Source organism: Chiloscyllium punctatum, chromosome 8 (assembly GCF_047496795.1).
Source record: "Chiloscyllium punctatum isolate Juve2018m chromosome 8, sChiPun1.3, whole genome shotgun sequence".
Classification (NCBI taxonomy): domain Eukaryota; kingdom Metazoa; phylum Chordata; class Chondrichthyes; order Orectolobiformes; family Hemiscylliidae; genus Chiloscyllium; species Chiloscyllium punctatum.
The window spans coordinates 114,397,006-114,423,406 of NC_092746.1; the positions used below are offsets into that span (position 1 = coordinate 114,397,006).

Below are 26,401 nucleotides of genomic sequence, written 5' to 3' on the forward strand. Positions count from 1 at the left end.
GAGATCTAGCAAAAATGGGATAGTAATTCAAGAAAGCAATTCTCAAAAATTGCTTTGGTGGAGGCTTGCTCTGCTCTGGATGCTAATGGAAGTGAAAAGATGGTGCAATTCTGAGGGATGGCAGAAATGATTGTCAGCAATCCCAAAAAATGAGTGATTGCCATTCTATAAATAGGAATTCTGTGTTTCAAATTCTTTATCATTTTAGGATGACAATTATTTTTGTGCAGCTTTATATAAAAAATCATAGTATTTCACTGAGACTAGATATTTATTTGAGTAGTTTAGATTTGAGCATGTGTGTAGAATGCACATTTTATAGTCTTATCAAGTTTTCAAGCTTTATTTGACCTCTACAATCCTGTCAGTTCATATCTTTGTACTTTTCTCTAGCTCCCCGGAAAGTTCCACCACATCCCCCAGTCAATCCTGTGGTGAAAGGTAAAACAGAAACATCGGTCACTTTGGCTTGGTCTCTGCCTCAAGACGTGCCACCTGCCCCTGTCACAGGATACATAATAGAAAAAAGGAAAGTAGGAAGCAATACCTGGACAAGATGTCATACTAGCGACAAGATAGAGGCACAAGAGTTCACAGTCGATGGCTTGCCAGAAGGAGCTAGTTATCAGTTTAGAATTAGTTCTGTAAACAACTTTACCCAGAGCACATTCTTAGAAGTCCCAGGAACATTTTACATTGGTGAGTAAAAATATTCTATCAAAAATTTTATAAATTGTGTTACTGTTTCTCCATATGTCTTTTATTTGTCTTCGTAGTATTCAGTGTTTATTTCTTCTGTCATTTCCAGCCTTTAATTTAAAAATGAACTGCAGTTCAGTTTCATTTGTTGACAGATTTTGTACCAGATAACCGCTAAGCTTACTTTTTCCTACAAAACAGATTATAACTTTCAGGGTTCATCTGGCTTAGGATAGGATGATTTGCTGCCCATGTCAGACTGTCTGCTTCATTTTTTTTTCAGAAGTCAGCTAAGTTGGGAAAAATGTTAGGTTCAGCCATCTTCAGCTGCTTCATTAATGATCTTCCCTCCATCATAAGATTTGTGACTCCTGAGATCCTGAAGCAGCCTATGGCCAAATGCAGCAGGACCTGGACAGTGTCCAGGTTTGGGCTGATAAGTGGCAAGTAATATTTGCATCACCCAAGTGCCAGGCAAAAATCAGCTCAGAAAAGAACAAATGCATTGCCTCATGGAATTCAATGACATTACAATTGCTGAATCCCCCAATTTTGGCAACTAATAGATTACCATTGAGCAGAAACTAAACTGAACTGGCTATATAAATACATTGACGATAACAGTAGTCAGAAATGGGGACTTCTGCAAGGAGTAACTCACTTCCTGACTCCTAAAGTCTGTGTAAGACTTCAAGACACGGGTCAGGTGTGTGATAGAATACTGTCAATTTGCCCATGAGAACAGCTCCAACAACACACCATTAACCTGATACTATATAAAAAAGCAACCAGTTTTCCACATTCACAAACATTCAGCTCCTCCCCCACCAATGCAGAGAAGCAGCAGTGTGTCCTATTCACAAGATGCACTTCAGAAATTCACCATGGCTTCTCAGAAAACACCTTCCAAACTCAAGACCATTACCATCTAGAATGACGTGGGCAGCATGTACTTGTGTGATTTGGAAGCTACATAGAGAGACTGCCTTGCCCAATCAGAGTCAATAAAACAATACCGTGCAGTACAGGCCTTTCTGCCCTCGATGTTGTACCGACCTGTGAAACCGATCTGAAGCCCATCTAACCTACACTATTTCATTATCATCTATATATTTATCCAATGACCATTTAAATGCCCTTAAAGTTGTTTTTTTCCCCCTTTATTTATTTTCTTGCAAAGTGTCCTGCTGATGTCAGGGGTGGGTTCTTTACCCAGAGAGTGGTGGGGGCATGGAATGTGCTGCCCGTGGGAGTGATAGAGTCAGATTCATTGGCGACCTTTAAGCGGCATTTGGATAGGTACATGGATGGGTGCTTAATCTAGGATAGAAGTTCGGCACAACATCGTGGGCCGAAGGGCCTGTTCTGTGCTGTATTGTTCTATGTTCTATGTTCTATGTTCTATGTATGTAAGATGTGTAAGATGAAAAGCTTTTACAAAATGTCTCTTTTGTTCAGCATTACTCAAGTTCTGTACCACCAAATGACAAATTTGTATGTCTTGTGAAAATCTAACAACTTTGATTCTCCCTTATCAATCCTCGAAAAAAAAGATTTCTAGAAAACAGTCCCCCTTTTACATTTTTTTGTTAACTCTGACGAATTTTGATTTTCCTTGTGCTCTTCTACCACATCCCCGTTAGTAGACTGGAGCACTTCACTGCTTCTGAAGTCAGGCCAATAAGCCTTTAGTTGTGTCAGGAGCTCATTAACCTGAAATGTTAACATAGATGTTGTCAGACCTGCTTAGTATTTCCAGCATTTTCTAATACCTTTTCCAGTATCCACAATATTTTACCTTTTTATTCGTGGCTTTAATTCCAAGGTCTTCCTCCTAATTTTTTTAGATTAGATTAGATTCCTTACAGTGCGGAAACAGGCCCTTCAGCCCAACCAGTCCACACCGACCCTCCAGTCGGTAACCCACCCAGACCCATTTCCCTCTGACTAATGCATCTAACACTGTGGACAATTTACCATGGCCAATTCACCTGACCTGCATATCTTTGGACTGTGGGAGGAAACCAAAGCACCCGGAGGAAACCCACGCAGACACAGTGAGAATGTACAAACTCCACACAGACAGTCGCCTAAGGCTGGAATTGAACCTGGGACTCTGGTGCTGTGAGGCAGCAGTGCTAACCACTGAGCCACCATGCAGCCCCCTTTATTGAATATTGTTCGCTACCTTCTAATTCATTAAAAGCAACAACAATAATTTATTACATGTATTTATGAAAATACAGTAAATGTGTATAAGTTGCCATAAGCTGGTGCTATTATAACTTCATAAATTATAAAAAGAAATAAATCATACAAAGTTAGGACAAATTTCATTTTTTGTTCCATACATGGCTTCTTGATTTCCTAATTGGCTACATGATGTTGCCACACTTTGTAGCTGCCAAACTATTCCTTAGGGATGCAACACCACCGATAGGATATCATTCTTTAGGATAATTCTATAGTTGAGGAAATTGTGAAAGTCAAACTATTGTATCCGCCATCTCTTATAGGTATAGATTATCACCTCAGAGAATTTATTATCCTTTAGCTCCATTGATTTCTTCAGTACTATTTCTTTACCTGAGTGAATTTCTTTCGTTACTAATTCTTGTGTAGTACTTAGATGAGAGTAAATTTAGTCTATGGGCTTGTAGTGAACCCACAGCAATTTTTAAAAACTACACTTGATCTTTTTACTGAACTTCCACAATATGATAGTTCAAATTCTTTTTGGAGACTTTGTGTCTCAATAACATTTTCACTCATTAAATATTTAGGCAATGTTTTCCAAGTTATTGGAAAATAAAAACTGGCTGGAAAATCTTTGTAATTTATTCGTTCTTTGCTGATTACATTGTTTACTCTTCAGATTGCATGGTCTTAGTACTTTTATCTCTACTCTTTGTACCATGATGGATAAAGCACAAGAGCTTGATCACTTCCATGTACTTAAGAGATATAATCAAATCTTAATCAGATCTTCAACTTCAAATTAAAAAATTAGCGGAAACTGAGTGAATTTTACATTGGGATCCAGTCTTCAATGCCAAATGTCTGCCCAAGTAGCAAGTTGACAATCTAGTCACTTATTCGTTGATTATTTCCATTTCCCTGCACATTTATTCTATGTCTAGAAATTGCACAGTGTGTTTACAAGAAGGGTGTTATTTCAACAGAGATGTAGAGTGGATTGGTACATGGGGAAGAATCCACATATGCTGAAGCTCTTCCCGTTTTCCTGTTTTGCCTGCTTAGGTGAGAAGGTCAGAACTCGGTTTCCGTCTCCCTCTTATCGGAATTATGTTGTGAAATTTGAAAGGTCAGAAAAGATTTACAAGGATGTTGCCAGGGTTGGAGGGTTTGAGCTACAGGAAGAAGCTGAATAAGCTAGGTATATTTTCTCTGGAGCATCAGAGGCTTAGGGGTGACTATGTAGAGGTTTATAGAATCATGAGGGGCATGGATAGGGTGGGGAGTCCAGAACTAGAGGGCATAGGTTTTGGGTGAGAGGGGAAAAATTTAAAAGTGACTTAAAAGACACCATTTTCACGCAGAAGGTGGCGCGAGTATGGAATAAGCAGCCAGAGAAAATGTTGGAGGCTAGTACAATTACAGCATTAAAAAGGCATCTGGATGAGTACATGAATAGGAAGGGTTGAGAGGGACATGGATCAAATGCTGGCAAATGGGACTAGATTAAGTTAGGATATCTGTTTGGCATGGATGAGTTTGACCAAAGGGTGTGTTTTGCTGCTGTACATCTCTGTGACTCTATAATGCCTCTTTCTTATAATATGGCAGCAATTTTGCAACATGAGTAGGGCTGTTGAAAGACTGCTGTGGAAACCTTACGAAAATGCTTCTGATATGCCCAGTGGTACTTCTGTTTGAAAACATGTGCAAAGTGTCATTCAGGCTGATCTGAGTGAAGTTAATTGCTACAGAATTTTGCAAATGAAAACATTAGCATCATCACTTGATTAAAAGATGCTGCATTCAGTATCAGCCTGACTGATCTGTGGCTTCCCCAGTATTAATATAATGTGGGTGCTTCTTTTTGCCACTACTTGCTGGGGCACACACATTTATTCGGTTTATAACCAAGTCCCAGGTGACTGAGCAATTTTCTGATCGACCTCTTCAGAGATGTTATTCCACACCTTTGGAGCAAGTGAAACTTCATTTCCTATAGAAAAAGTGTTACCCAAATGATGGTAGTTATCAAGGTTGCCATTATTGAGACTAATTTGATATTTCTAAGTTAAAACTCACACAACACCAGGTTACAGTCCAACAGATTTATTTGGAAGCACTAGCTTTCGGAGAAAGAACAGCGTACTCCAGTCCAACACCAGCACCACCAAGTCATTGATATTTCTAGTTTTAATAACCGAATGTAAATATCACTTGCAGCCATACTAGGATTTGAGCCCATGTTACTAGAGTAGTAGCCTGGGTCTCTGCATTACCAGTCCATCCAGTCCATCAGACCATAAGACCTTATGAAGTTGGAACAGGACTAAGTTGTTCAGCCCTTTGAACCTGCTCTGCCAGTCAGTAAGATGATGGCTGATTTGACATCCCTCATTTCCACTTTCTTGTGTTTTTCCTTTAATCCTCGATTCTCCTACTGATCAAAAGTCTAACAATCTCAGCCTTAAAAATATAAAAGGTCTGTGCCTCCCTACCCACCAAGAAGTACTGGTGATTCAGAACCCGCTGAGAATCTCAGTCTTAAATTGACACTTCTTGATTCTGAGACTATGTGCTTTAGTCCTCGATTCTCCTATGAGGGAAGACATCCTGTCAACATTTACGCAATCAAGCCCTCTAAGAATCCTGTATGACACAATGAGATTATCTCATTCTTCTAAACTCCAGTGAGCAGTATCCCAACCTGTTTAGCATTTGCTCTTAAGACAGTGATACTAGGGCTCACTCTTCCAAGCTCCCTCCAATGAAATGACATCGTCCCTTAAATAAGGAGACCAGAGTACTTCAGAATACAGAGTACACCATGTATAGTTGCCGGAAGACTTCCCTACTCATACTCCAAACCCATTGAAATAAGGGCCCAAAATACATTAAACTTCCTGATTACCTGCTGCACCTATGTGCTAACTTTCCTTGATTCGTGTACAGTTAACACAAGTCCCTTTTTGTTGCAGCTTTTTATAACTTTTCTCCATTTAAAAAATTTTGTTCTTTTTCTTTTGCATCCAAAATTAACAACTTCATATTTTCTTATATTGTACTCCAGTGTAGTGCTCTTATGCTTCTTCATATTGTTACAGATTACTTTTAATATCAGTATTATTATTAATAATAAGCAATGTTTATTATATGTTGCTTTAGATAGGGTACTCGGTAAAATAAATTGAAGTTGTTTGACTATCAAGATTAACATCAAATTGCATATTTTGTTTTGACAGAATCTAGAGCTTTCATTGAGAAACCTTTGCAAGATGTTGAAGCTTCAGCAGGTGAAGGTGCAACTTTCTTTGTTGAACTATCTACAATTGCGCCTGGGATATGGTTCATCAACGAAAATGCTGTACAAAGCAATGAGCATTACATAATACAGAGAACAAAAAACACACACACTTTAATAATTAAGCAAGTGAGATCGTTGGACAACAACATTGATGTGAAATTTGTGGCTAATAGTGCTGAAAGCAGGGCTAAGTTAAGAGTGAAAGGTGATTTTTATTTGCTGTTGAGTTTTGCTTGCTTTGTAAATTCTGTTTATTGTTTGCTCAATAAATACTTTTCCTCAATCAAATTTATGCCTTAATCTGACAGTGTAGAGATTTTTCTGCAGGACCTGGCAGTTTCATTTAACAATCCTAAACTATACTTGGGAATCAGCAGAGACCTCAACTTGTATAGGTCATTACATTGTCTGAAAGGCAATGGCAAATTATAGGCTAGGATTTGTTGTTCTTCCTTGCACTAACTGTGGTCAATGAGTAATCTTAGGGCCCAGGTGAAAGTGAGGACTGCAGATGCTTGAGATAAGAGTCTAGATTAGAATGGTGCTGGAAAAGCATAGCAGGTTAGGCAGCATCCCAGAAGCAGGAAAATCCTGATGAAGAACCTTAGGGCCCAGTATGGTCTCACAACCACCTGAAGAAAGCCTATCACTGAAAAGGTTTGATTTTTTTTCAAATGGAAAGGCAGAGAGGGGGCTGTGGGGAGTAGTTGTCAGGAGAACTGGAGGTAAGGATAGGTTTTTTTTTGCTGGTTACTCCTCACCCCTTATCCATGCTGTCTGTTGCCCCAGATTGGAGCCACCCATGTTGAGAAAGCAGCCACTTTTCTTGCCTGCTGGGAAGGCATTGGATTGAGTTCCTTAAGTAGTCATTAATTGACCACTCGAGTGTCTTAATTGGCTAGGGTGATTACCCATGGACCCTCTCACCCAGGTTTTGATTGCTGACATAGTAGAAAGGTGCTAGACTAGAGTGGTGCTGGAAAAGGGCTTTTGCCCAAAACGTCGATTTTCCTGCTCCTCGGATGCTGCCTGAACTGCTGTGCTTTTCCAGCACGATTCTAGTCTAGAATCTGGTTTCCAGCATCTGCAGCCCTTGTTTTTACATAGTGGAAAGGTGGCAGACGTCCCTCCAGAGACAGTCTGCTCCATTGTTTACCCTCCCTGCTACCTTCCCCACCATTTCCAGGGACGGATAAGTCATGCCCATAGCAATTATACTCTAGGGAAGTTCATAATTTGTAGACCTGTAATATGACAATCAGATGCTGTGGAGGTTCGCTGTTGTTAGGTCAGAACCTACATTAGAGTTGAAACATTAGCATGCTGTTAATGTTGTTCAACCAACTACTTGTGCAGTTTGATAAAAATATTATTTGTCTCCCTCAGACAACCAACAAATGCTAATCAAAGTAGCACTGCGTAGAAAATGGGGATGGCATTTCTATATTTCTGGATTTTAGTCTTTATACCTGATGCTCAGGGCTGCTCAAAGCTGAACTTTGTTCCATATGAATAGAGCTCCGCTTTTATCATCCCATTTTCTAGCTAATTACAGTGAGCTCAATCATTGAACGGAAACCTTTGTGATGGTAGAAAGCTTATTTCCTGTGTTTGAAAATTAATTCCTTAGATCTATTGGTCACTAGCAAGTTAGCATTTATTATCAGTTCCTAAGTGATCCTTGGATGGTGGTGGGTAGCTTTCTTTGATTGCTAATGCATTATCATTTTCTTGACTTTAGAAGACTTTAGTGTATAGAATTATGGACCCATAGAATTTTACTAAACAAAAGGCTATGGTCCCCATATTTCTCTGTCAGTCCATCACAACAGCAATGCAAATATAGTTTTCTGCCCTGCCTTTATTTTGTTGTTACAGCCTTCCAACTTGCTTTCCTTCAAATATTTCCACACTGTTTCCTCTTCAAACAAGTAATGATCTTTTCTTCAACTGACAATAACGGAGCAAATCTCCTTTAAAAATACATTTCTCCAAGTATTTTTCCTTATTTTCTTGGTGATAAATGTTAAATTGATGACCTTTTGTCACTAATCCCCCAATCCAAAGAAATAGTATTTCCCTATCAAAACTCTTCACGATTTAAAAATTTCAATTAAATGTTCTTAATCTTCTCTGTTTCAACAAAAGTAGTTTCATTGTATAGTCATCATCTTGGTGAAGTTTCATTCAGTGTTTTCATACTTTTAGTGTCCTTTTAGTTATGGGATGCTCAAAACTGAATACAGCACTAACTGTGGCTTAACTAGTGTTTTGTGTAAATTTATAATTTGATTAGATTAGATTACTTACAGTGTGGAAACAGGCCCTTCGGCCCAACAGGTTCACACCGACCCACTGAAGCGCAACCCACCCATACCCCTAACCTAACACTACAGGCAATTTAGCATGGCCAATTCACTTGACCTGCACATCTTTGGACTGTGGGAGGAAACCAGTGCACCCGGAGGAAACCCACGCAGACACGGGGAGAACGTGCAAACTCCACACAGTCAGTCGCCTGAGGCGGGAATTGAACTTGGGTTTCTGGCGCTGTGAGGCAGCAGTGCTAACCACTGTGTCACCGTGCCGCCCACATTGTTTATCTAATGATTGTACTTAAACCATTTTGGTAAAACCTAAAATTCCATTGACTATTTTCAATGGCTTGAGATATCCAGTTATCTTTGAACTGGGAATTGCAATTATTCCAAGCGTAATGAAGACCATAAAACCATAAGAAATAGCAATAGGAGTTGGCTGTTCAGCCTGTAGACTATTTATACCTTTCTCAAAACCAGCCTTTCCACATTCAGGAGAGTCTAGGACCAGAAGGCATCCTCTAAGAATTAATGGATATCAGTTTAAGACTGAGTTGAGAAGGAATTACTTCTCAGAGGGTTGTGAGTCTTTGGAACTCCTTGGCATAGAGAGCCTTGTGAACAGAGTCTCTATATGTATTTAGGGCTGAGATAGATAGATTCTTGATGAATAGGGATTGAAGGGTTAAGGGGAAAGAGCAAGAAAATAGCTGTGTGGAGTGTTGGATCAGCCATGAACCTATTAAATGGTGGAGCAGGCTGGAGGGACCTGAGTGAAATAATCGATCAAATGGGTACTAAATTGAACTTGCACCACTGAGATGCAGATGGAGAGGCTAAAGGCCAGAAGCAGATTCAGTTCAAAGGAAAAGATACCCAATGAACATTTTGAATCTGGAATGCATTCCAGGAAGGTTGGTGAATGTAATTTCAATCGAGGGATTTAGGAGGGCCAAAAGTGTGGCATTGGAAAAGCACAACCGGTCAGGGAACATCCGACGAGCAGGAGAGTCGATGTTTCAAGCAAAAGCTCTTCATCAAGAATGTGCAGGGGGGGTGGGGGGGAGGTCAAGAGGGCTGAGAGATAACTATGGGGGAGGGGAATAGGTACCTAGGAATGCGATAGGTAGGTGGGGTGGGGGGGGTTAAGGGTGATAGTTCAGAGTGGAGGATGGAGCGGATAGGTAGGAAGGAAGATGGATAGGTAGGACAGTTCAAGAGGGCGGTGCCGAGTTGGAGGGTTCGATCTGGGATAAGGTGGGAGGAGGGGGCTACGTTCCTTCCAGCTACCTTCCTAGCTTCTTTGGAAGCACCACCTGATGAAGGAGCGGTGCTCTGAAAGCTAGTGCTCCCAAATAAACTTGTTGGATTATAATCTGATGTTGTGTGATTTCTAATTTTGTCCACCCCAGTCCAACACTGGCGCCTCCAAGTCATTCCTAGCTCCTAGCTATCTTCCCTCAAGCCACACATGCTCCCCTCCATTTATTTCTCAGCCCATTTAGCCCCACCCCTGCATTCCTGATCAAGAGCTTATGCTTGAAATGTTGACTCTCCTGCTCTTCGGATGCTTCCTGACTGGCTATATTTTTCCTGTGCCACACTTTTTGACTGATTGCCAGGATTTAAGAGGTCATTGTGTGGTTATTTGAATAGGAACAATGTGCAGGCATACTGTGAAAATACAGGAGAATGGCACTGAGTCTTACTGGGAGAGCTAGTGTTGACATATGGCCCAAATGACTTCCTTCTTTATTTCCTGTGTTATAATATTCCTGTGTTTCTGGCAGCCTTGTGTGATTATTAGATTAGATTAGATTACTTACAGTGTGGAAACAGGCCCTCCGGCCCAACAAGTCCACACCGCCCCGCCGAAGCGTAACCCACCCATACCCCTACATCTACCCCTTACCTAACACTACGGGCAATTTAGCATGGCCAATTCACCTGACCTGCACATCTTTGGACTGTGGGAGGAAACCGGAGCACCCGGAGGAAACCCACGCAGACACGGGGAGAACGTGCAAACTCCACACAGTCAATTATGTTCATTGACTAATTGCCAGGGACCGGAACAGTGATCATGAGCTCTATGCTACTCCTGGTCTGGGCCACTGGACCACAACCCAAGTATAAGAGCCCTACTCTCACCACAGTAACCAAACTGCAAAAATAAAATTGATGTTCTGTTAAGACAGGTTTCATGGTGGGATGTGACAGGTCCAATATTGCCATCTGTGTGGTTTCTTCTGTGTGTTGTGGTTCCCTCCCACAGTCCGGTAATGTGCAGGGTAGGTAGATTGGCCATAATAAATTGCCCATGCTGTCCAAGGATATGCTGGCTAGGTGAATGAGTCGTGGGAAATGCAGGGTAACATGACTAGCATAGCGGGTGGGGGTGCTCTTTGGAGGTCATTGTAGACTTGATGGACTGAATGGCCTGCTTCCACATGATCAGCTAGTATCATAACACTACAGGAAAAATTAAAAACATAGATTGACTGATTATAGTTGGTTGTAGAAAAGCATTGGTAGTCTGTTAAGGAATTGTCTTTACACATTGTCATGAAATAGAATTGGGCATCAATCAGATTAAAAGATAATAGAAAATAAGTAATAAAAGAGAGACTAACAAGTATTTTTCTTTTAACAGCTTTGCCAGTGGCACCAGTGAACTTCAGGAATAAGTCAGCAGAAAAGGAGATTGTTTCTGTGTCCCTGAATGGTACAGCTCAATTTGTTGCTGAGGTTTCTGATAGAACTGCAAAAGTAACCTGGACAAAAGATGGCAAGGAGATCAAGTCAAGTAAGAAGTATGTATTTCAAACTTTGGATCACCGCCGCATCTTGAAGATCAACAGTGTAACTTTAGAAGATGCTGGGATTTACGAATGTGTTTGTGATGGGAATAAAATGTCATTTCATCTCCATGTTAAAGGTGTGTATGATACTAAACATTTATCAATAAATGTGCATGTTATGCAAGAGTTTTTGTACTAAATAAATGCCTTAGAAAATCAATTTTAAATTTAAAATCAATGATCTTTTAAATGAATATAACACATGATCTAGAGTAATGCTAGAATAAGTCTGCCTAAACTATGTTCTAAGAAGACACAAGTAACATACCAGAACTTCACGAAACTGAACTTCAACAAGACAAAAAGATCTACAGCTGAGCTGTCAAAATCATTTACTATTGATTTTATTAATTCAATTAAGCTTAAAATGGTATATTAATTTTTAAGAGTGACTTACACAAAATTTTAAACCAAAATTAATGTATGCCAGTCTTATTGGGTGATACTAGACATTCTTGCACTCTTCACTATAGTATCATAAGCTTGTTTACTAAATTGTGATTGTCTGATATTTTGACACATACACAAGTTATAATTTCTTAGAGTTTCCCCAGTCCAGCTCTCACTCTTCAGTTTTTGTGCTTGCATTGCTTTTTCTGCTTAAAACTGTGATTTTTGCTGGGTTAAGCTCTCACAAATAACTGCATTCACTCACTCACTCACATTGAGAGTCTGTGTTCTTGGACAGAGAAAAAGAAATTTACTCTGCCTATTCCAAACAGTAGCAGCCGTTTTCAATTCTATTGTGAATTTGCAATTCGGATGAGTCTGGAAGACAACACAGGTCACACTTTGCAGAGTGAATCACTGGCTCAGCCTGTTAAATCTAGGTGATCTCCCGTCATTTCATGTTCCTTTTTCTGTTGCACACCCAGTTGACTACATCAGTTCTCACCCAACTCTTCCATTTAAGAGTGCCCCCCCATCCCACTCACCCGTCACTGCAAGCATGGTGTTTGTTGATGTCATCCCCTGGCAATACCCTGTGGCCTCTGATGCATTATTGTTTCCTAGACTTATATATTTAATTGCCTCTGTCACAAATATTGTCCCCTCTGTATCTTAGCACGCTACCTTTAATTACCACAATTGACTTTCCCCAACTTGGCCATCACAGAAATGGCTCTTTATGTTTCTCTCTCGACTTCCAGTGAATGGAGTTCCAATACTGACTGTGGCCTAACCCCCTAACTTAGAATTACTCGTCTGAGTGATGACTGATCATACCCCTGACTTTCTGTTCAGCACTTTGACTGACCTGCCACTTTTTCCTGGATTGGTTTCTTGACTTGCAGGATTGGCTGTGTCTCACTATTCTGATATGGAGCCTTGACTGCCCCAAGTGACCCACTGACTGTATCCAGTCCCCTGGATTGAGATCAGATTGAGATCCCTGTACTATGACAGGACCCCCAGATATCGATTCCCCCTTGACTTTACTGAAGATGAGTAAACTTAGACTTTAAGACATAGCTATTTGGTTGATGCAATATCAGTGGGTTGCCATATAAGCTGCTGGCACATGCCAAATATGATATTGATGTCGTGTGGTGCCATACAGGAATGCGTCAACTTCACTGGTTATTGATGGAAAACGTGAACAAGCTGCCTCGTTTTATGACTGTGCTAAGACAAAGAAAGACAGAAAGATTGTGAGGCTGTAAGTTCTGAATAAGGCAAGGCAGAGATACAACGAGCTGTCACAGCGAGTGTAAACACAGTGAGTGAACATTAAGAGAGCAAGCTAAGAGCCCTGAGATGCACCACACTTTGATTTATGAGATGAGTGCGCAATGTAGTCTGGCAACAGTATTGCAATGAAAGGTGTTGGCGCAGTATTCAAGTTCAGTGTTTAAATGGTGAACTATATTATAAATGAGTTGGAGATGGTGCCATGAGGATGCGTTGAGGTTGGTGTGTGTCTGGTACTAACCTCTGGGAGCATAGAATGTAGGCAGTCACTGCCCATGGAGCATACTTTGATATGTTAGGGAGGTCTGGCCAAGGTGAATGCCTACAGGAGCAAGTGATGAGCTCAGACCTTCATGTCAGAAATTGCCACTGTATAATTTCTGTCCAGTGTCTGGTAAAAGATCAAGCTGCATGTAAATGAAGAGAAGTTAGGTAATAATGACGTGTTTATGTATATAATTAGGTCTCTTGCTGCCATTCATGAGATTCTTGTCTCATGATTAAAATCTTGAATGTAAATCAAATTTCTTATTCTCAACACTCAGAATATGGCCATATTCTCCCAGCTGACATGCTATTTCTTACATCGTTCAGGAGTTCAGATGATTCCACCAATGTATTTAACTCTTCTTTACTCAAGCCTCACAACATAGTGGTAATATTGGCTTAAGAGTCATGGCTTAAGAGTCATGGCTCAAGAGGTAGTGGAAATGTTAAATTCCCTGTCAAGTCATTGGAATTCTAGTTGCTAATGCAGGTTTATTATTTGAAATGTAACATTTATGAAACACTACTTTTAGTAGAGACACATGGCACAGATGCCTAGTGCTGTATTGATTTTGCTCGTGTTATTGAGCCACAATAGGGTTTGGCAATGTTGCAATGTAAGAACTAATAAAGAATATCCAAGTGGTCAGCAGTACAATCCAACATTAATGCTGGGTTCTCAAAGCTAAAATCAGGATCCATGGCAAATGAAACCTGGTATCTCAAACTCAATACAGTATACATTACAAGAGCAACACCGAGTAGTCAGACTAGTCCCAGCAAACAGCAGGATAATTAATGGATCTTCTTCCAGCCTAGTTATGCCAATTTAGCATGACAGAAATGAACTTGTTCATGAAAGTGAAATCCGTTTCTCTGCTAAGAGTCTGCATTAACTGAAATATTAATATCTGTTCTGATTTCCAGTTAGTTTGATTTAAAGTGCTAGTTATATTGAAAACATCATTCTTATTTACAGATGTGGGTGTCAAGTTCATAAATAAGCCAAAATCTCCATCAGAAGTGATAGCAGTAGCCTCAGAAAATTTGGAACTGTCTTGTGAAGTATCACCAGCTAATTCTGTGGTCACATGGAAAAAGGATCAAAAAGAGGTTAAACAGGACCAGAGGATAACCATCATCTCTCAGGGAACACAACGCAAACTTGTCATCAGAAAAGTGCAGCAAAGTGACCAAGGAAATTATACCTGCATGTCTAATGATGACAACCTAACATTCCAAGTTAAGATCAAAGGTAAAAGTACACCTGATTTTTGCTTTAGTGACCATGATGTACTGTTAGTACAATCTCAGCTTTCATTTTTATAGTGTGTTTGATGCAGTAGCGTGTACCAAAATTGCTTCTCAGTTGTGTTATGACACAAAATTTGACTCTAGCCTTTCAGTAACACAGCTTAACACTGGTTTTGTTTCCTAAGCAGATTTTAAGGAGGAAGGAGAGGTAAAGGAACTAAGAGATTTGAGGTATGCATTTCAGAGTTTGGAGCCCAGGTAGCTGAAGGTATGGTTTTCAATGGTAAATCATAAGACCATTAGACCATAAGACATAGGAGTGGCAGTAAGGCCATTCGGCCCATCGAGTCCACTCCGCCATTCAATCATGGCTGATGGGCATTTCAACTCCACTTACCCGCATTCTCCCAATAGCCCTTAATTCCTCGAGACAACAAGAATGTATCAATCTCTGCCTTGAAGACGTTTAGCGTCCCAGCCTCCACTGCACTCTGCGGCAATGAATTCCACAGGCCCACCACTCTCTGGCTGAAGAAATGTCTCCGCATTTCTGTTCTGAATTAACCCCCTCTAATTTTAAGGCTGTGTCCACGGGTCCTAGTCTCCTCACCTAACGGAAACAATTTCCTAGTGTCCACCCTTTCCAAGCCATGTATTATCTTGTACGTCTCTATTAAGTCTCCCCTTAATCTTCTAAACTCCAATGAATACAATCCCAGGATCCTCAGCCGTTCCTCATATGTTAGACCAACCATTCCGGGGATCATCCGTGTGAATCTCCGCTGGACACGTTCCAGTGCCAGTATGTCCTTCCTGAGGTGTGGGGACCAAAACTGGACACAGTACTCCAAATGGGGCCTAACCAGAGCTTTATGAAGTCTCAGGAGCACAACGGTGCTTTTATATTCCAACCCTCTTGAGATAAATAAAATCAATCAATTAAATCAATCAATAATCAATTAAGACTGAAGACTTCGTTGAGACTATAATTGGACTAGCACAGATATCTGTGAGGAATATAGGAAAGGAGGAGATAACTGAATTACATATGGGTGAAGTGTATTATTCGGCTCATTCTGCCAAATTGTGTGAAAATCTGACATGGGACAAGTTGTAGTGTTTGTAACAAGCTGAGTGGGCAGTACAGTGGCTCAGTGATTAGCACTGCTGCCTCACAGTACCAGGATCCCAGGTTCGATTTCAGCCTCGGGCAGACTCTCTGTGTGGAGTTTGCATATTCTCACTGTGTCTGCGTGGGTTTGCTCCGGTTTCCTCCCACAATCTAAAGACATGCAGGTTAGGTGAATTGGCCATGTTAAATTGCCCATAGTGTGAGGTGCATTGGTCAGAGGGAAATGGCTCTGGGTGGGTTCCTGTGGACTGGTTGGGCCGAAGGGCCTGTTTTCACGCTGTAGGGAATCTAATCAGTCAGGTGGACATTGTATGGTATGAATTCCCTGATTGGGGCTGTAAACCTGGTCCAATCAGGGAGCCCTGGCTAACAGATTATAAACAAGAGTTAATGTGGTGGTGTGGGCATTTGCACTCCCTTTTTGATTTTCTTATAAACCTTCTCCTCTGTTTTTGGTTACATTTCAGTCATATGCTCCTGATTTTTGGGCACCCAGTGCGGAAGGGAGAGGGTAGGTCAGAGGACCTCTTCGTGGGTCTGCTCCTGGGCCTGGCCAAACTGGCCATAATCAGGTCCAGGCAGCAGGCCATTAGGGCTGATTGCCTACCCCTCTTCTGTGGTTTTGTCCATGCCCGGGTGTCCCTGGGGAAGGAGCATGCGGTGTCCACCAACACCCTTGAGCTGTTCAGGGAGAGGTAGGCACCGCAGAGAGTGAAGCGTTTTATTTCTCCCTCCAACTCTATTTTAATTTAATCCCTGACATCCCCTTCACTTTTTTTGATCACGTAACATTGCCCTTTGTTGAGAAGGGCACTGCTTGTCACTGGCCACTTTGGTGTTTCCTTTATTCCTGCAGTTGGAATATAAATAAAGACTTTTACACTTGTTGTTCTTCACTGTGTCCTACACCTGCACATACACAACATGGGTGCTGAGGAAGAATAAGCACTACCACTGTTAGATGGTAGTGTGGAGAGAAAAGAAAAGAAAATTAAAAACAAAAAATAACAAGAGTTTCTGTGGTGCTGTGGAGTCTGTGGACTATGTATATATTGGGTGTGGGCATATCCATTCCATTTTTGACTTTCTGAAAAACTTTCTCTTTTTTTGGTTTTAATTCAGCCCCATGCTCCTGATCTTTGGGCACCTGGTGCAAAGGGGGGAGGAAAGGTCAAAGGACCGCTCCTGGGCCTGGCCAGACTGGCTAAAAACAGGTCCAGGCAGCGGGCCGTGGAGTGGGTTGTTAGGGCTGATTGCTTGCTCCTCTTCTATGAGTATGTTTGAGCCCAGGTGTTCCTGGAGAAGGAGCACTCGGTGTCGACCAACACCCTTGAGCTGTTTAGGGAGAGGTGTGCACCGTGGGGAGTGGAGTCTTTTATTTCCCTCTCCAACTCTATTTTGATTTAATCCCTGCCCTCCCTTTCACTTTTTTTGATCACGCAGGATTGCCCTTTGTTGAAAAGGGCACTGCTTGTCACTGGCCACTCTGGTGTTTCCTTTCTTCTTGATTGTGGAATATAAATTTTAAAAAAACAAGATTTTAGGGATTTTGTTCACTCCAAAAGCTGGCTTGGAGGATGCCGAACCAGTGTCAAGTACCATGCACATATAAATGAAGAGTGACTTAGTGACGGGATACAGGGCACAAGACTCCTCTAAATAGGAGAGACAGTTTACTTCAGGGGACGAGGTTTGGTGCTGAATGTCAAGTCCTGTAATGTACAAAGTTCAGTTAAGTGAGGTGGTCCTTGTGCAACACATGAAAGCTGCACACTCATAAACAGGAATAAAATATACCTGGCCCCTCAGAACAGGGGAAAGGCTGTTGGAACCCATGGGTTCTCCGTCTCTGTGTAGAGTAAAGGAAACCTTAAGGTTTGAGATGGACACAGTGAACATCACAGCCTTGATGCCTTTACAGCCGATAAAGGGGATGAATTTCTTCTGAGACGCTCCAGGCGCAAGAGGCAGGTTACAGTCTGGTATTCTCACAATTTGAGTACTCCTTCTCCACCTGTAGAGGATCCTAGAGGTCATTGAGCATCCTAGAGAAGTAAGCCACTGGCCTGAGCTGGCCATGGTGCTTTTGAAGCCTTGTGCTTAGGCTGTCCCACCTTGCAGCCACCTCCAGAAAAATCTCTGCTCCCCCATCAATGGCCCCGAGGTCTGGCGCGGTCTGCAGGTTCTTTTCGAGCTGATGGAACGCAGCTCTCATCCCACTCCCACCACACTCACTTACAGAGGAGCCATAGTAGGAGGGGGCTGCTGTGGCCGTGTAGCCCTCAAGAAAGTCTCTGCAATACGTGGTGAGCCCAGAAAGGATCTTATCCCTGTGAAAGTGGTTGGGGCAGGCAGCTCCAGTCTTCCTTCTAGCCTCATTGTGGCCCTCTGTCTTGCCCACACTGTTAACCCCAGGAACTTTATTTCCTTGTGGCTAATCTGGGCCTGCCTTGGGTTCAATTTGAACCCTTCCTCCCCCAGCGGCTCAAGCAGTTCAGCCAGCAGTGGGCTGTGCTCCTCCTGAGTGCTAGTAAAGAGGAGCAGGTCATCAACATACTGTTGATGGGGCCTGCTGAAGCTCTTTAAACAATCTGCCATGCATTAGTAGAAGATATTAGTGCTGTTGTGAAAACCCTGGGAAGACAGGTCCATGTATACTGTTGGCCCTTAAATGTACTGGTTCTCCTGTTTTAAGGGGGTGGACTAGAAGTTGTTCGAGATGTCCAGGGTGGTTAAAGTGGTATTGCTTTTGTGGGTGGGTAATGAGATCACCTTCTGTTCTATCCATGACTGCTTTTACCCTTCACAGTTGTGCTTATGTGTGGCAAATGCCATGAGATTTGCCTGCACATATGCCTGGTACTCTGCCAGAGTGTTACTGACAAACTGTTCCAGGTTATAACCCTTCTTTGGCTTCATTGTACATGTGGTGCCCTTCCCCTGTTTTCTCAGGATCACCACCACTTCCCCCTCTGACCCTGTACATATTGCTCCCCACAGACAATGGTTCCTAAGGTCCATCAGGATCTTGTGGGCTTTGACAAAGATCTGCCCCGAGAATCCCCATCCCTTCCTGTTCCCACTTCATCAGGACACGCATCCATTTGGAGTGATCCGTGCCCAGTTGAATAGTCAGTGTGTAGTGTCTCCCACCTGTCCTCCTCCTCTACCCAAAAAAAAGACTCAGTGCAGATGATTGGTAAGATACATTTTTTAATCTAATCTCTTTTAGCAATTTAGTGCAGAGAGGATGCAAGTTAGGGCAGTTGCGTGCTCCTCTTGCAGGACATGGGAGGTAAGAGTCACCACTAGTGTCACTGCTGACTTCACTTGTGAGAAGTGCACCCAACTCCAGCTCCTCGCAGGCTGCGTTAGGGAGCTGGAGCTGGTCGGATCATTCAGGAGCTGAGGAGCTAAAAGGGAGGAGTTATAGGGAGATAGTCACACCTAGTTTACAGGATAAAGATAGCTAGGTGACTGTCAGGAGAGGGAAAGGGAATAGGCAGACAGTGTAAGGATGCCCTGTGGCTGTTTCCCTCAACGATAAGGAATCTACAAGAGGAAAACCAAAGAGGCCAGGTCTTTACCACTGAGCCTGGCTGTGTGGCTCAGAAGGGAAGAGGGGAGAATAGGAGAGTGATAGCGATAGGAGATTCAATGATGAGCATTGTAGTAATCTCAGGATTCCTACCGGTGTTGTGGGCTAGAGAGGTTAGGAACAGAGAGTGAGTGCAACTGGACACGTGGCTGCAGAGCTGGTGTAGGAGGGAGGGCTTCAGATATGTGGATTATTGGGATACCTTCTCAGGAAGGTGGGACCTGTACAAGGAGGACGGTTGCACCTGAATGGAGGGGTATCAATATCCTGGGTGGGAGGTTTGCTAAAGTACTTCAGGAGGGTTTAAATTAGTTTGGCAGGGGGGGTGGGAATCAGAGCTATGGTTCAAAGGATGAGGTAGCTGGTGAACAGGCAGATACAGCGTGCAGAGAGTCTGTGAGGAAGGATAGATAGTTGATGGGGCAAAGTTGCAGTCAGCGTGAAGTGTTGAAGTGTATTTATTTTAACACAAGAAGTGGAATGGGGTGATGAACTTAGAGCATGGATCAGTACTTGGAGCTATGATGTTGTAGCCATTACGGAGACTTGGATATCACAAGGGCAGGAGTGGTTGTTGGACGTTCCAGGATTTAGGTGTTTCAAAAGGAATAGGTCGGGAAGTAAAAGAGGTGGAGGAGTGTCATTGCTAATCAGGGGTAATATAACAGCTGCAGAAAGGGAGTTCATCAAAGACGGTTTGTCTACTGAGTCATTATGGGTGGAAGTCAGAAGCAGGAAAGGGGCAGTCACCTTATTGTTTTCTATAGAACCCCCCCCCCCAGTAGCAACAGAGACACGGAGGAGCAGTTTGGGAGGCAGATTTTGGAAATGTGCAGAAGTAACAGAGTTGTTGTCATGGGTGACTTTAATTTCCTGAATATTGATTGGAACCTCCTTAGTGCAAATAGTTAGGATGGAGCCGATTTTGTCAGGTGTGTCCAGGAAGGATTCCTGATTTAAAATGTAGATAGACTGACTAGAGGGGAGGCCATATTAGATTTGATGCTCTGTAACAAACCAGGTCAGGTGTTAGATCTCTTAGTGGGAGAGCATTTTGGAAGACAGTGATCACAACTCCGTGACCTTTACTATAGTCATGGAGAGGGATAGGAGCAGATGGTTTGCAAAACTGTTAATTAGAAGGGGGGGGGGAATTACAATGCTTATTAGGCAGGAACTGTGGAGCATAAATTGGGAGCAGATTTTCCCAGGGAAATGTGCAACAGAAATGTGGAGGTTGGTTAGGGAGCACTTGCTGCGAGTTCTGATAGGTTTGTCCCACTGCGGTAAGGAAGGGATGGTAGCGTGAAGGAAACTTGGATGACAAGAGACGTGGAACATCTGGTCAAGAGGAAGAAGGAAGGAAACTTAAGGTTGAGGAAACAAGGTCAGACAGGTCTCTAGAGGGTGACAAGGTAGCCAGAAAGGAATGAAGAATGGACACAGAAGAGCTAGAAGGGGGCATGAAAATGCCTTGGTGGGTAGGATGAAGGAAAACCCTCAGGCTTTCTACGCCTATGACAGGAACAAGAGGATGGCCAGAGTGAGAGTAGAGCCTATCAGGGATAGTGGAAGGAACTTGTGCCTGTATCAGAGGAGGTAGGGGAAGTCCTTAATGAATACTTTGCTTCAGTATTCACTAGTTGAGAGGGACCTTGTGGTTTGTGAGGACAGCGTGAAACAGGCTGATATGCTCATACAGGTTGATGTTAAGAAGGAGGATGTGCTGGAAATTTTGAAAAACATGTGGATTGATAAGTCCCCTGGGCCAGACGGAATATACTCAGGGTTACTATGGGAAGTGAGGGGAGAGATTGCTGCGCCTTTGGCGATGATCTTTGCATCCTCACTGTCCATTGGAGTAGTACCAGATGATATGAGAGTGGCATTCTTATGTCTGTGGTTGGCAAATTGTTGTAGAGAATTCTGAGATACAGGACTTATGATTATTTGAAAGTGCATAGTTTGATTAGAGGTGGTCAGCATGGCTTTGTGAGGGACAGGTCATGCCTCACAAGTGTTATTGAATTCTTTGATGATGTGACAAAACACATTGATGATGGTAGAACAGTGGATGTGGTGTAATGGATTTTAGCAAGGGGTTTGATAAGGTTCTCCATGGAAGGTTCATTCAGAAAATAAGGCGGCATGAGATTCAGGGAAATTTGGCTGTCTTGCAGGCCCATGGAAGACAGAGGGTGGTAGTAGATCTAAAGTATTCAGCCTGGAGCTCGGTGACTAGTGGTGTTCCGCAGGGATCTGTACTGGAACCTCTGCAATTGTGACTTGTATAAATGACTTGGATGAGGAAGTGAAAAGGTTGGTCAGTAAGTTTGCTGATGACATGAAGGTTGATGGAGTTGTGTATAATGTGGAGAGCTGTTGTAGTTTACAATGGGACATAGACAAGATGCAAAACTGGGCTGAGAAGTGGCACATGGAGTTCAACCTGGAAAAGTGTCAAGTGATTCATTTTGGAAGGTCGAATTTGAATGCAGAGAACAAGCTTAAAGGCAGGATTCTTAGCAGTGTGGAGGAACAGAGGTCCATATTCATTGATCCCTCAAAGTTGCCACCCAAGTTGACAGGGTTGTTGAGAAGGCATCTGGTGTGTTGACTTTCGTTAGAAGGGGGATTGAGTTTAAGAGCTGTGAGGTTATGCTGCAGTTCTGTAAAGCCCTGGTTGGAATATTGTGTCCAGTTCTGGTCATAAGAAGGATGTGGAAGTTTTAGAGTGGGTGCCGAGAGGATTTATCAGGATGCTGCCTGGACTGGAAGGCCTGACTTATGAAGAGATGTTGAGGGAGCCAGGGGATTTCTCATTGGAGTGAAGAAGGATGCGAGGTGATGTAGTAGGCATCACAGAGACTTGGTTACAGGGGGGTCAGGACTGGCAGTTAAACCTCCATGGTTTTTCAACTTATCGAAAAGACAGAGAGGTGGGCAGAGGGGGTGGGGTTGCCTTGTTAGTTAAGAACAAAATTAAATCTATGGTATTGAATGACATAGCGTCGGATGATGTGGAGTCTGTGTGGGTGGAATTGAGGAACCACAAAGGCAAAAAAACCATAATTGGAGTTGTGTACAGACCTCCTAACAGTGGTCAGGACCAGGGACGCAACATGTACCGGGAAATAGAGAAGGCATGTCAGAAAGGCAAGGTTACATTGATCATGGGTGACTTCAATATGCAGGTGGACTGGGTAAATAATTTTGCTAGTGGATCTAAAGAAAGGGAATTCATGGAATGCTTACAGGATGGCTTTTTGGAACAGCTTGTCATGGAGCCCACAAGAGAGCAGGCTATTCTGGACCTAGTGCTTTGCAATGAACCAGACTCTATAAAAGATCTTAAAGTAAGGGAACCCTTAGGAAGTAGCGACCATAATATGGTAGAGTTCAGTCTGGAGTTTGAAAGGGAGAAGGCAAAATCTGATGTAATGGTGTTACAGTTGAATAAAGGTAATTATGAGGGCATGAGAGAGGAACTGACTAAAATAGACTGGAAGCAGAGGCTAACCGGGAAGACAGTAGAGCAAAAATGGCAGGAGTTTGTAGGTATAATTGAGGACACTGTACAGAGGTTCATTCCCAAGAAAAGAAAGATTAACCGGGGAGGGATTAGACAACCTTGGCTGACAAAGGAAGTCAGGAAATGTATTAAAGAAAAAGAGAGATCCTATAAAGTGGCTAAGAACAGTGGGAAATCAGAAGATTGGGAAGGATACAAAAGCCAACAGAGGATAACAAAGAGTGTAATAAGAAATGAAAGGATCAAATATGAAGGTAGGCTAGCCAGTAATATTAGAAATAATAGTAAAAGTTTCTTTCAGTACATAAGAAACAAACGACAGGCAAAAGTAGACATTGGGCCACTTCAAACTGATGCAGGGAGCCTAGTGATGGGAGATAAGGAAATAGCAGGAGAACTTAACAAGTACTTTGCGTCAGTTTTCACAGTGGAAGACATGAGTAATATCCCAAAAATTAAAGGGTGTCACGGGGCTGAGTTGAGTTTGGTTGCCATTACGAAAGAGATAGTGCTAGAAAAGTTAAAAAGTCTTAAAATTGATAAATCTCCTGGCCCCGATGGGATACACCCTAGAGTTCTGAGAGAGGTTGCTGAGGAAATAGCAGAGGCATTGGTTGAGATCTTTCAAGAGTCACTGGAGTCAGGAAAGGTCCCGGATGATTGGAAGATGGCTGTAGTAACCCCCTTGTTCAAGAAAGGATCAAGGCAAAAGATGGAAAATTATAGGCCAATCAGCTTAACCTCGGTTGTTGGTAAAATTCTAGAATCCATCATTAAGGATGAGGTTTCTAAATTCTTGGAAGAGCAGAATCTGATTAGAACAAGTCAACATGGATTTAGTAAAGGGAGGTCATGCCTGACAAACCTGTTGGAATTTTTTGAAGAGGTAACAAGTAGGTTAGACCAGGGAAACCCAGTGGATGTGGTCTATCTGGACTTTCAAAAGGCCTTTGATAAGGTGCCACACGGGAGGCTGCTGAGCAAGGTGAGGGCCCATGGTGTTCGAGGTGAGCTGCTGAGATGGATTGAGGATTGGCTATCTAACAGAAGGCAGAGAGTTGGGATAAAAGGTTCTTTTTCAGAATGGCAGCCGGTGACGAGCGGTGTCCCGCAGGGTTCGGTGCTGGGGCCACAGCTGTTCGCATTATATATTAATGATTTGGATGAGGGAACCGGGGGCATTCTAGCGAAGTTTGCCGATGATACGAAGTTAGGTGGACAGGCAGGTAGTACTGAGGAAGTGGGGAGGCTACAGAAGGATCTAGACAGGTTGGGAGAGTGGTCCAGGAAATGGCTGATGGAATTTAACGCGAGCAAGTGCGAGGTCTTGCACTTTGGCAAAAAGAATAAAAGCATGGACTACTTTCTAAATGGTGAGAAACTTAATAAAGCCAAAGCACAAAGGGATCTGGGAGTGCTAGTCGAGGATTCTCTAAAGGTCAACATGCAGGTTGAGTCTGTGATTAAGAAAGCGAATGCAATGTTGTCTCTTATCTCAAGAGGGTTGGAATATAAAAGCAGAGATGTACTATTAAGACTTTATAAAGCTCTGGTTAGGCCCCATTTGGAGTACTGTGTCCAGTTTTGGTCCCCACACCTCAGGAAGGACATACTGGCACTGGAACGTGTCCAGCGGAGATTCACACGGATGATCCCTGGAATGACAGGTCTAGCATATGAGGAACGGCTGAGGATACTGGGATTGTATTCGTTGGAGTTTAGAAGATTAAGGGGAGATCTAATAGAGACGTACAAAATAATACATGGCTTTGAAAAGGTGGATGCTAGAAAATTGTTTCTGTTAGGCGAGGAGACTAGGACCCGTGGACACAGCCTTAGACTTAGAGGGGGTCATTTCAGAACGGAAATGCGGAGACATTTCTTCAGCCAGAGAGTGGTGGGCCTGTGGAATTCATTGCCACGGAGTGCAGTGGAAGCCGGGACGCTAAATGTCTTCAAGGCCGAGATTGATAGGTTCTTGTTGTCTAGAGGAATTAAGGGCTACGGGGAGAACGCAACGGAAGAGGCAAAATTTTAAGGTGAATAGAGGAAGGTTTTGGGGAGTTGTCAGAGTTAGATGCTATACACAGAGAGTGGTGGGTGCATGGATTGCACTGCCAGTAGTGTTAGTTGAGTCAAATACATTAGGGACATTTCAGTGACTCTTCTTTAGGCACATGAAAGATAGTGAAATGAAGGGTATATAGGTTAGTTTGATCTTAGAGTAGGATAATAGGCCGGCACAACATTGAGGGCCGATGGGCCTGTATTGCGCTGTTTTATGTTCTATGTAATCACAGGTTTGAAACTATTAGGAACTAAACAGCAATTTTAATCACAGAAACTTTAATTAGGTTTCCTACCCTTGGGGTCTCTACACTGTCACCATCTGCCTTCCCTCCCTGCTAGCTCAGTTGGAAACTTTGGAATCTCGGGAGTTTAAGCTCACCTCTAGGTAAAAATGGGGTTTTGAAGTGCAGCTGAATGTTTCCACTTGCTATATCCACTGCCTTGATGAAGACTTTGGACTGTGTAGGCCTTTAGTATGGTAAAAACAATGACTGCAGATGCTGGAAACCAGATTCTGGATTAGTGGTGCTGGAAGAGCACAGCAGTTCAGGCAGCATCCAAGTAGCTTCGAAATCGACGTTTCGGGCAAAAGCCCTTTTAGTATGGTTTGAGTCTGCTGGTGCAGTAGGATGTGTATTGGATTTATCGTGTGAGTACTTGGTTTTTTTCTTACCTTTTGGTGTTATTACAGGCTGGGTTTCACCTGAGGATGTGTCTGACGCCTTGTGGTGTCTGTCAGGTTGGTGGTTTTCCGAGGTTGTTGGTTTTTAGGTCTGCCGGTCATGGTCAGTTACTGTTGGTTCCCCTCGTATGTATCAGGTCTGTGTCAGTCAGTTTCAGAATTGCTGTCGGGATCCCCCTTCCGGAGATAGCTCTTGGAAATAGTTGCTGGAAATAGCTACTGGGGGAATAGCTCTCAGGGAGGTAGCTGATCTCTTTCAGGTGAGTTCGGGGCCGGCAATAGAACATTGAACATAGAACATAGAACAATACAGCACAGAACAGGCCCTTCGGCCCACGATGTTGTGCCGAACTTCTAACCTAGATTAAGCACCCATCCATGTACCTATCCAAATGCCGCTTAAAGGTCGCCAATGATTCTGACTCTACCACTCCCACGGGCAGCGCATTCCATGCCCCCACCACTCTCTGGGTAAAGAACCCACCCCTGACATCTCCCCTATACCTTCCACCCTTCACCTTAAATTTATGTCCCCTTGTAACACTCTGTTGTACCCGGGGGAAAAGTTTCTGACTGTCTATTATACTTTTTGTAGGCCACTTATGTCTGCTTTGCTGTTGTGTTACTGGTGCTCTTTGTGAAGTCACTTGGCCTCCCAATAGTTAAGTGTTTGTGAATGGATTTTCATTCAAGGTGAATACCTGATATTTGTGTGAATGGATTTTGATTGAATGTCCGGTATCTGTATAGGTTCCATAATATCTGTGTTATGTAGCCCAAGGTGTAAAATTCTAGT

The 26,401-nt window shown here is 42.7% G+C and overlaps 1 protein-coding gene across 2 annotated transcripts in view; it reads left to right on the forward strand.

Moving 5' to 3' along the window:
- The window catches only part of obscnb (obscurin, cytoskeletal calmodulin and titin-interacting RhoGEF b), an 802,448-nt gene that overhangs the window by 50,939 nt on the left and 725,108 nt on the right, over positions 1–26,401 (forward strand). For both annotated transcript variants that reach the window (XM_072576281.1, XM_072576282.1), the window contains exons 5-8: positions 394–699; positions 6,138–6,404; positions 11,171–11,455; positions 14,317–14,592. In XM_072576281.1, coding sequence (XP_072432382.1) covers positions 394–699; positions 6,138–6,404; positions 11,171–11,455; positions 14,317–14,592 — 1,134 coding nt within the window. The remainder of the gene's footprint in view (positions 1–393; positions 700–6,137; positions 6,405–11,170; positions 11,456–14,316; positions 14,593–26,401) is intronic.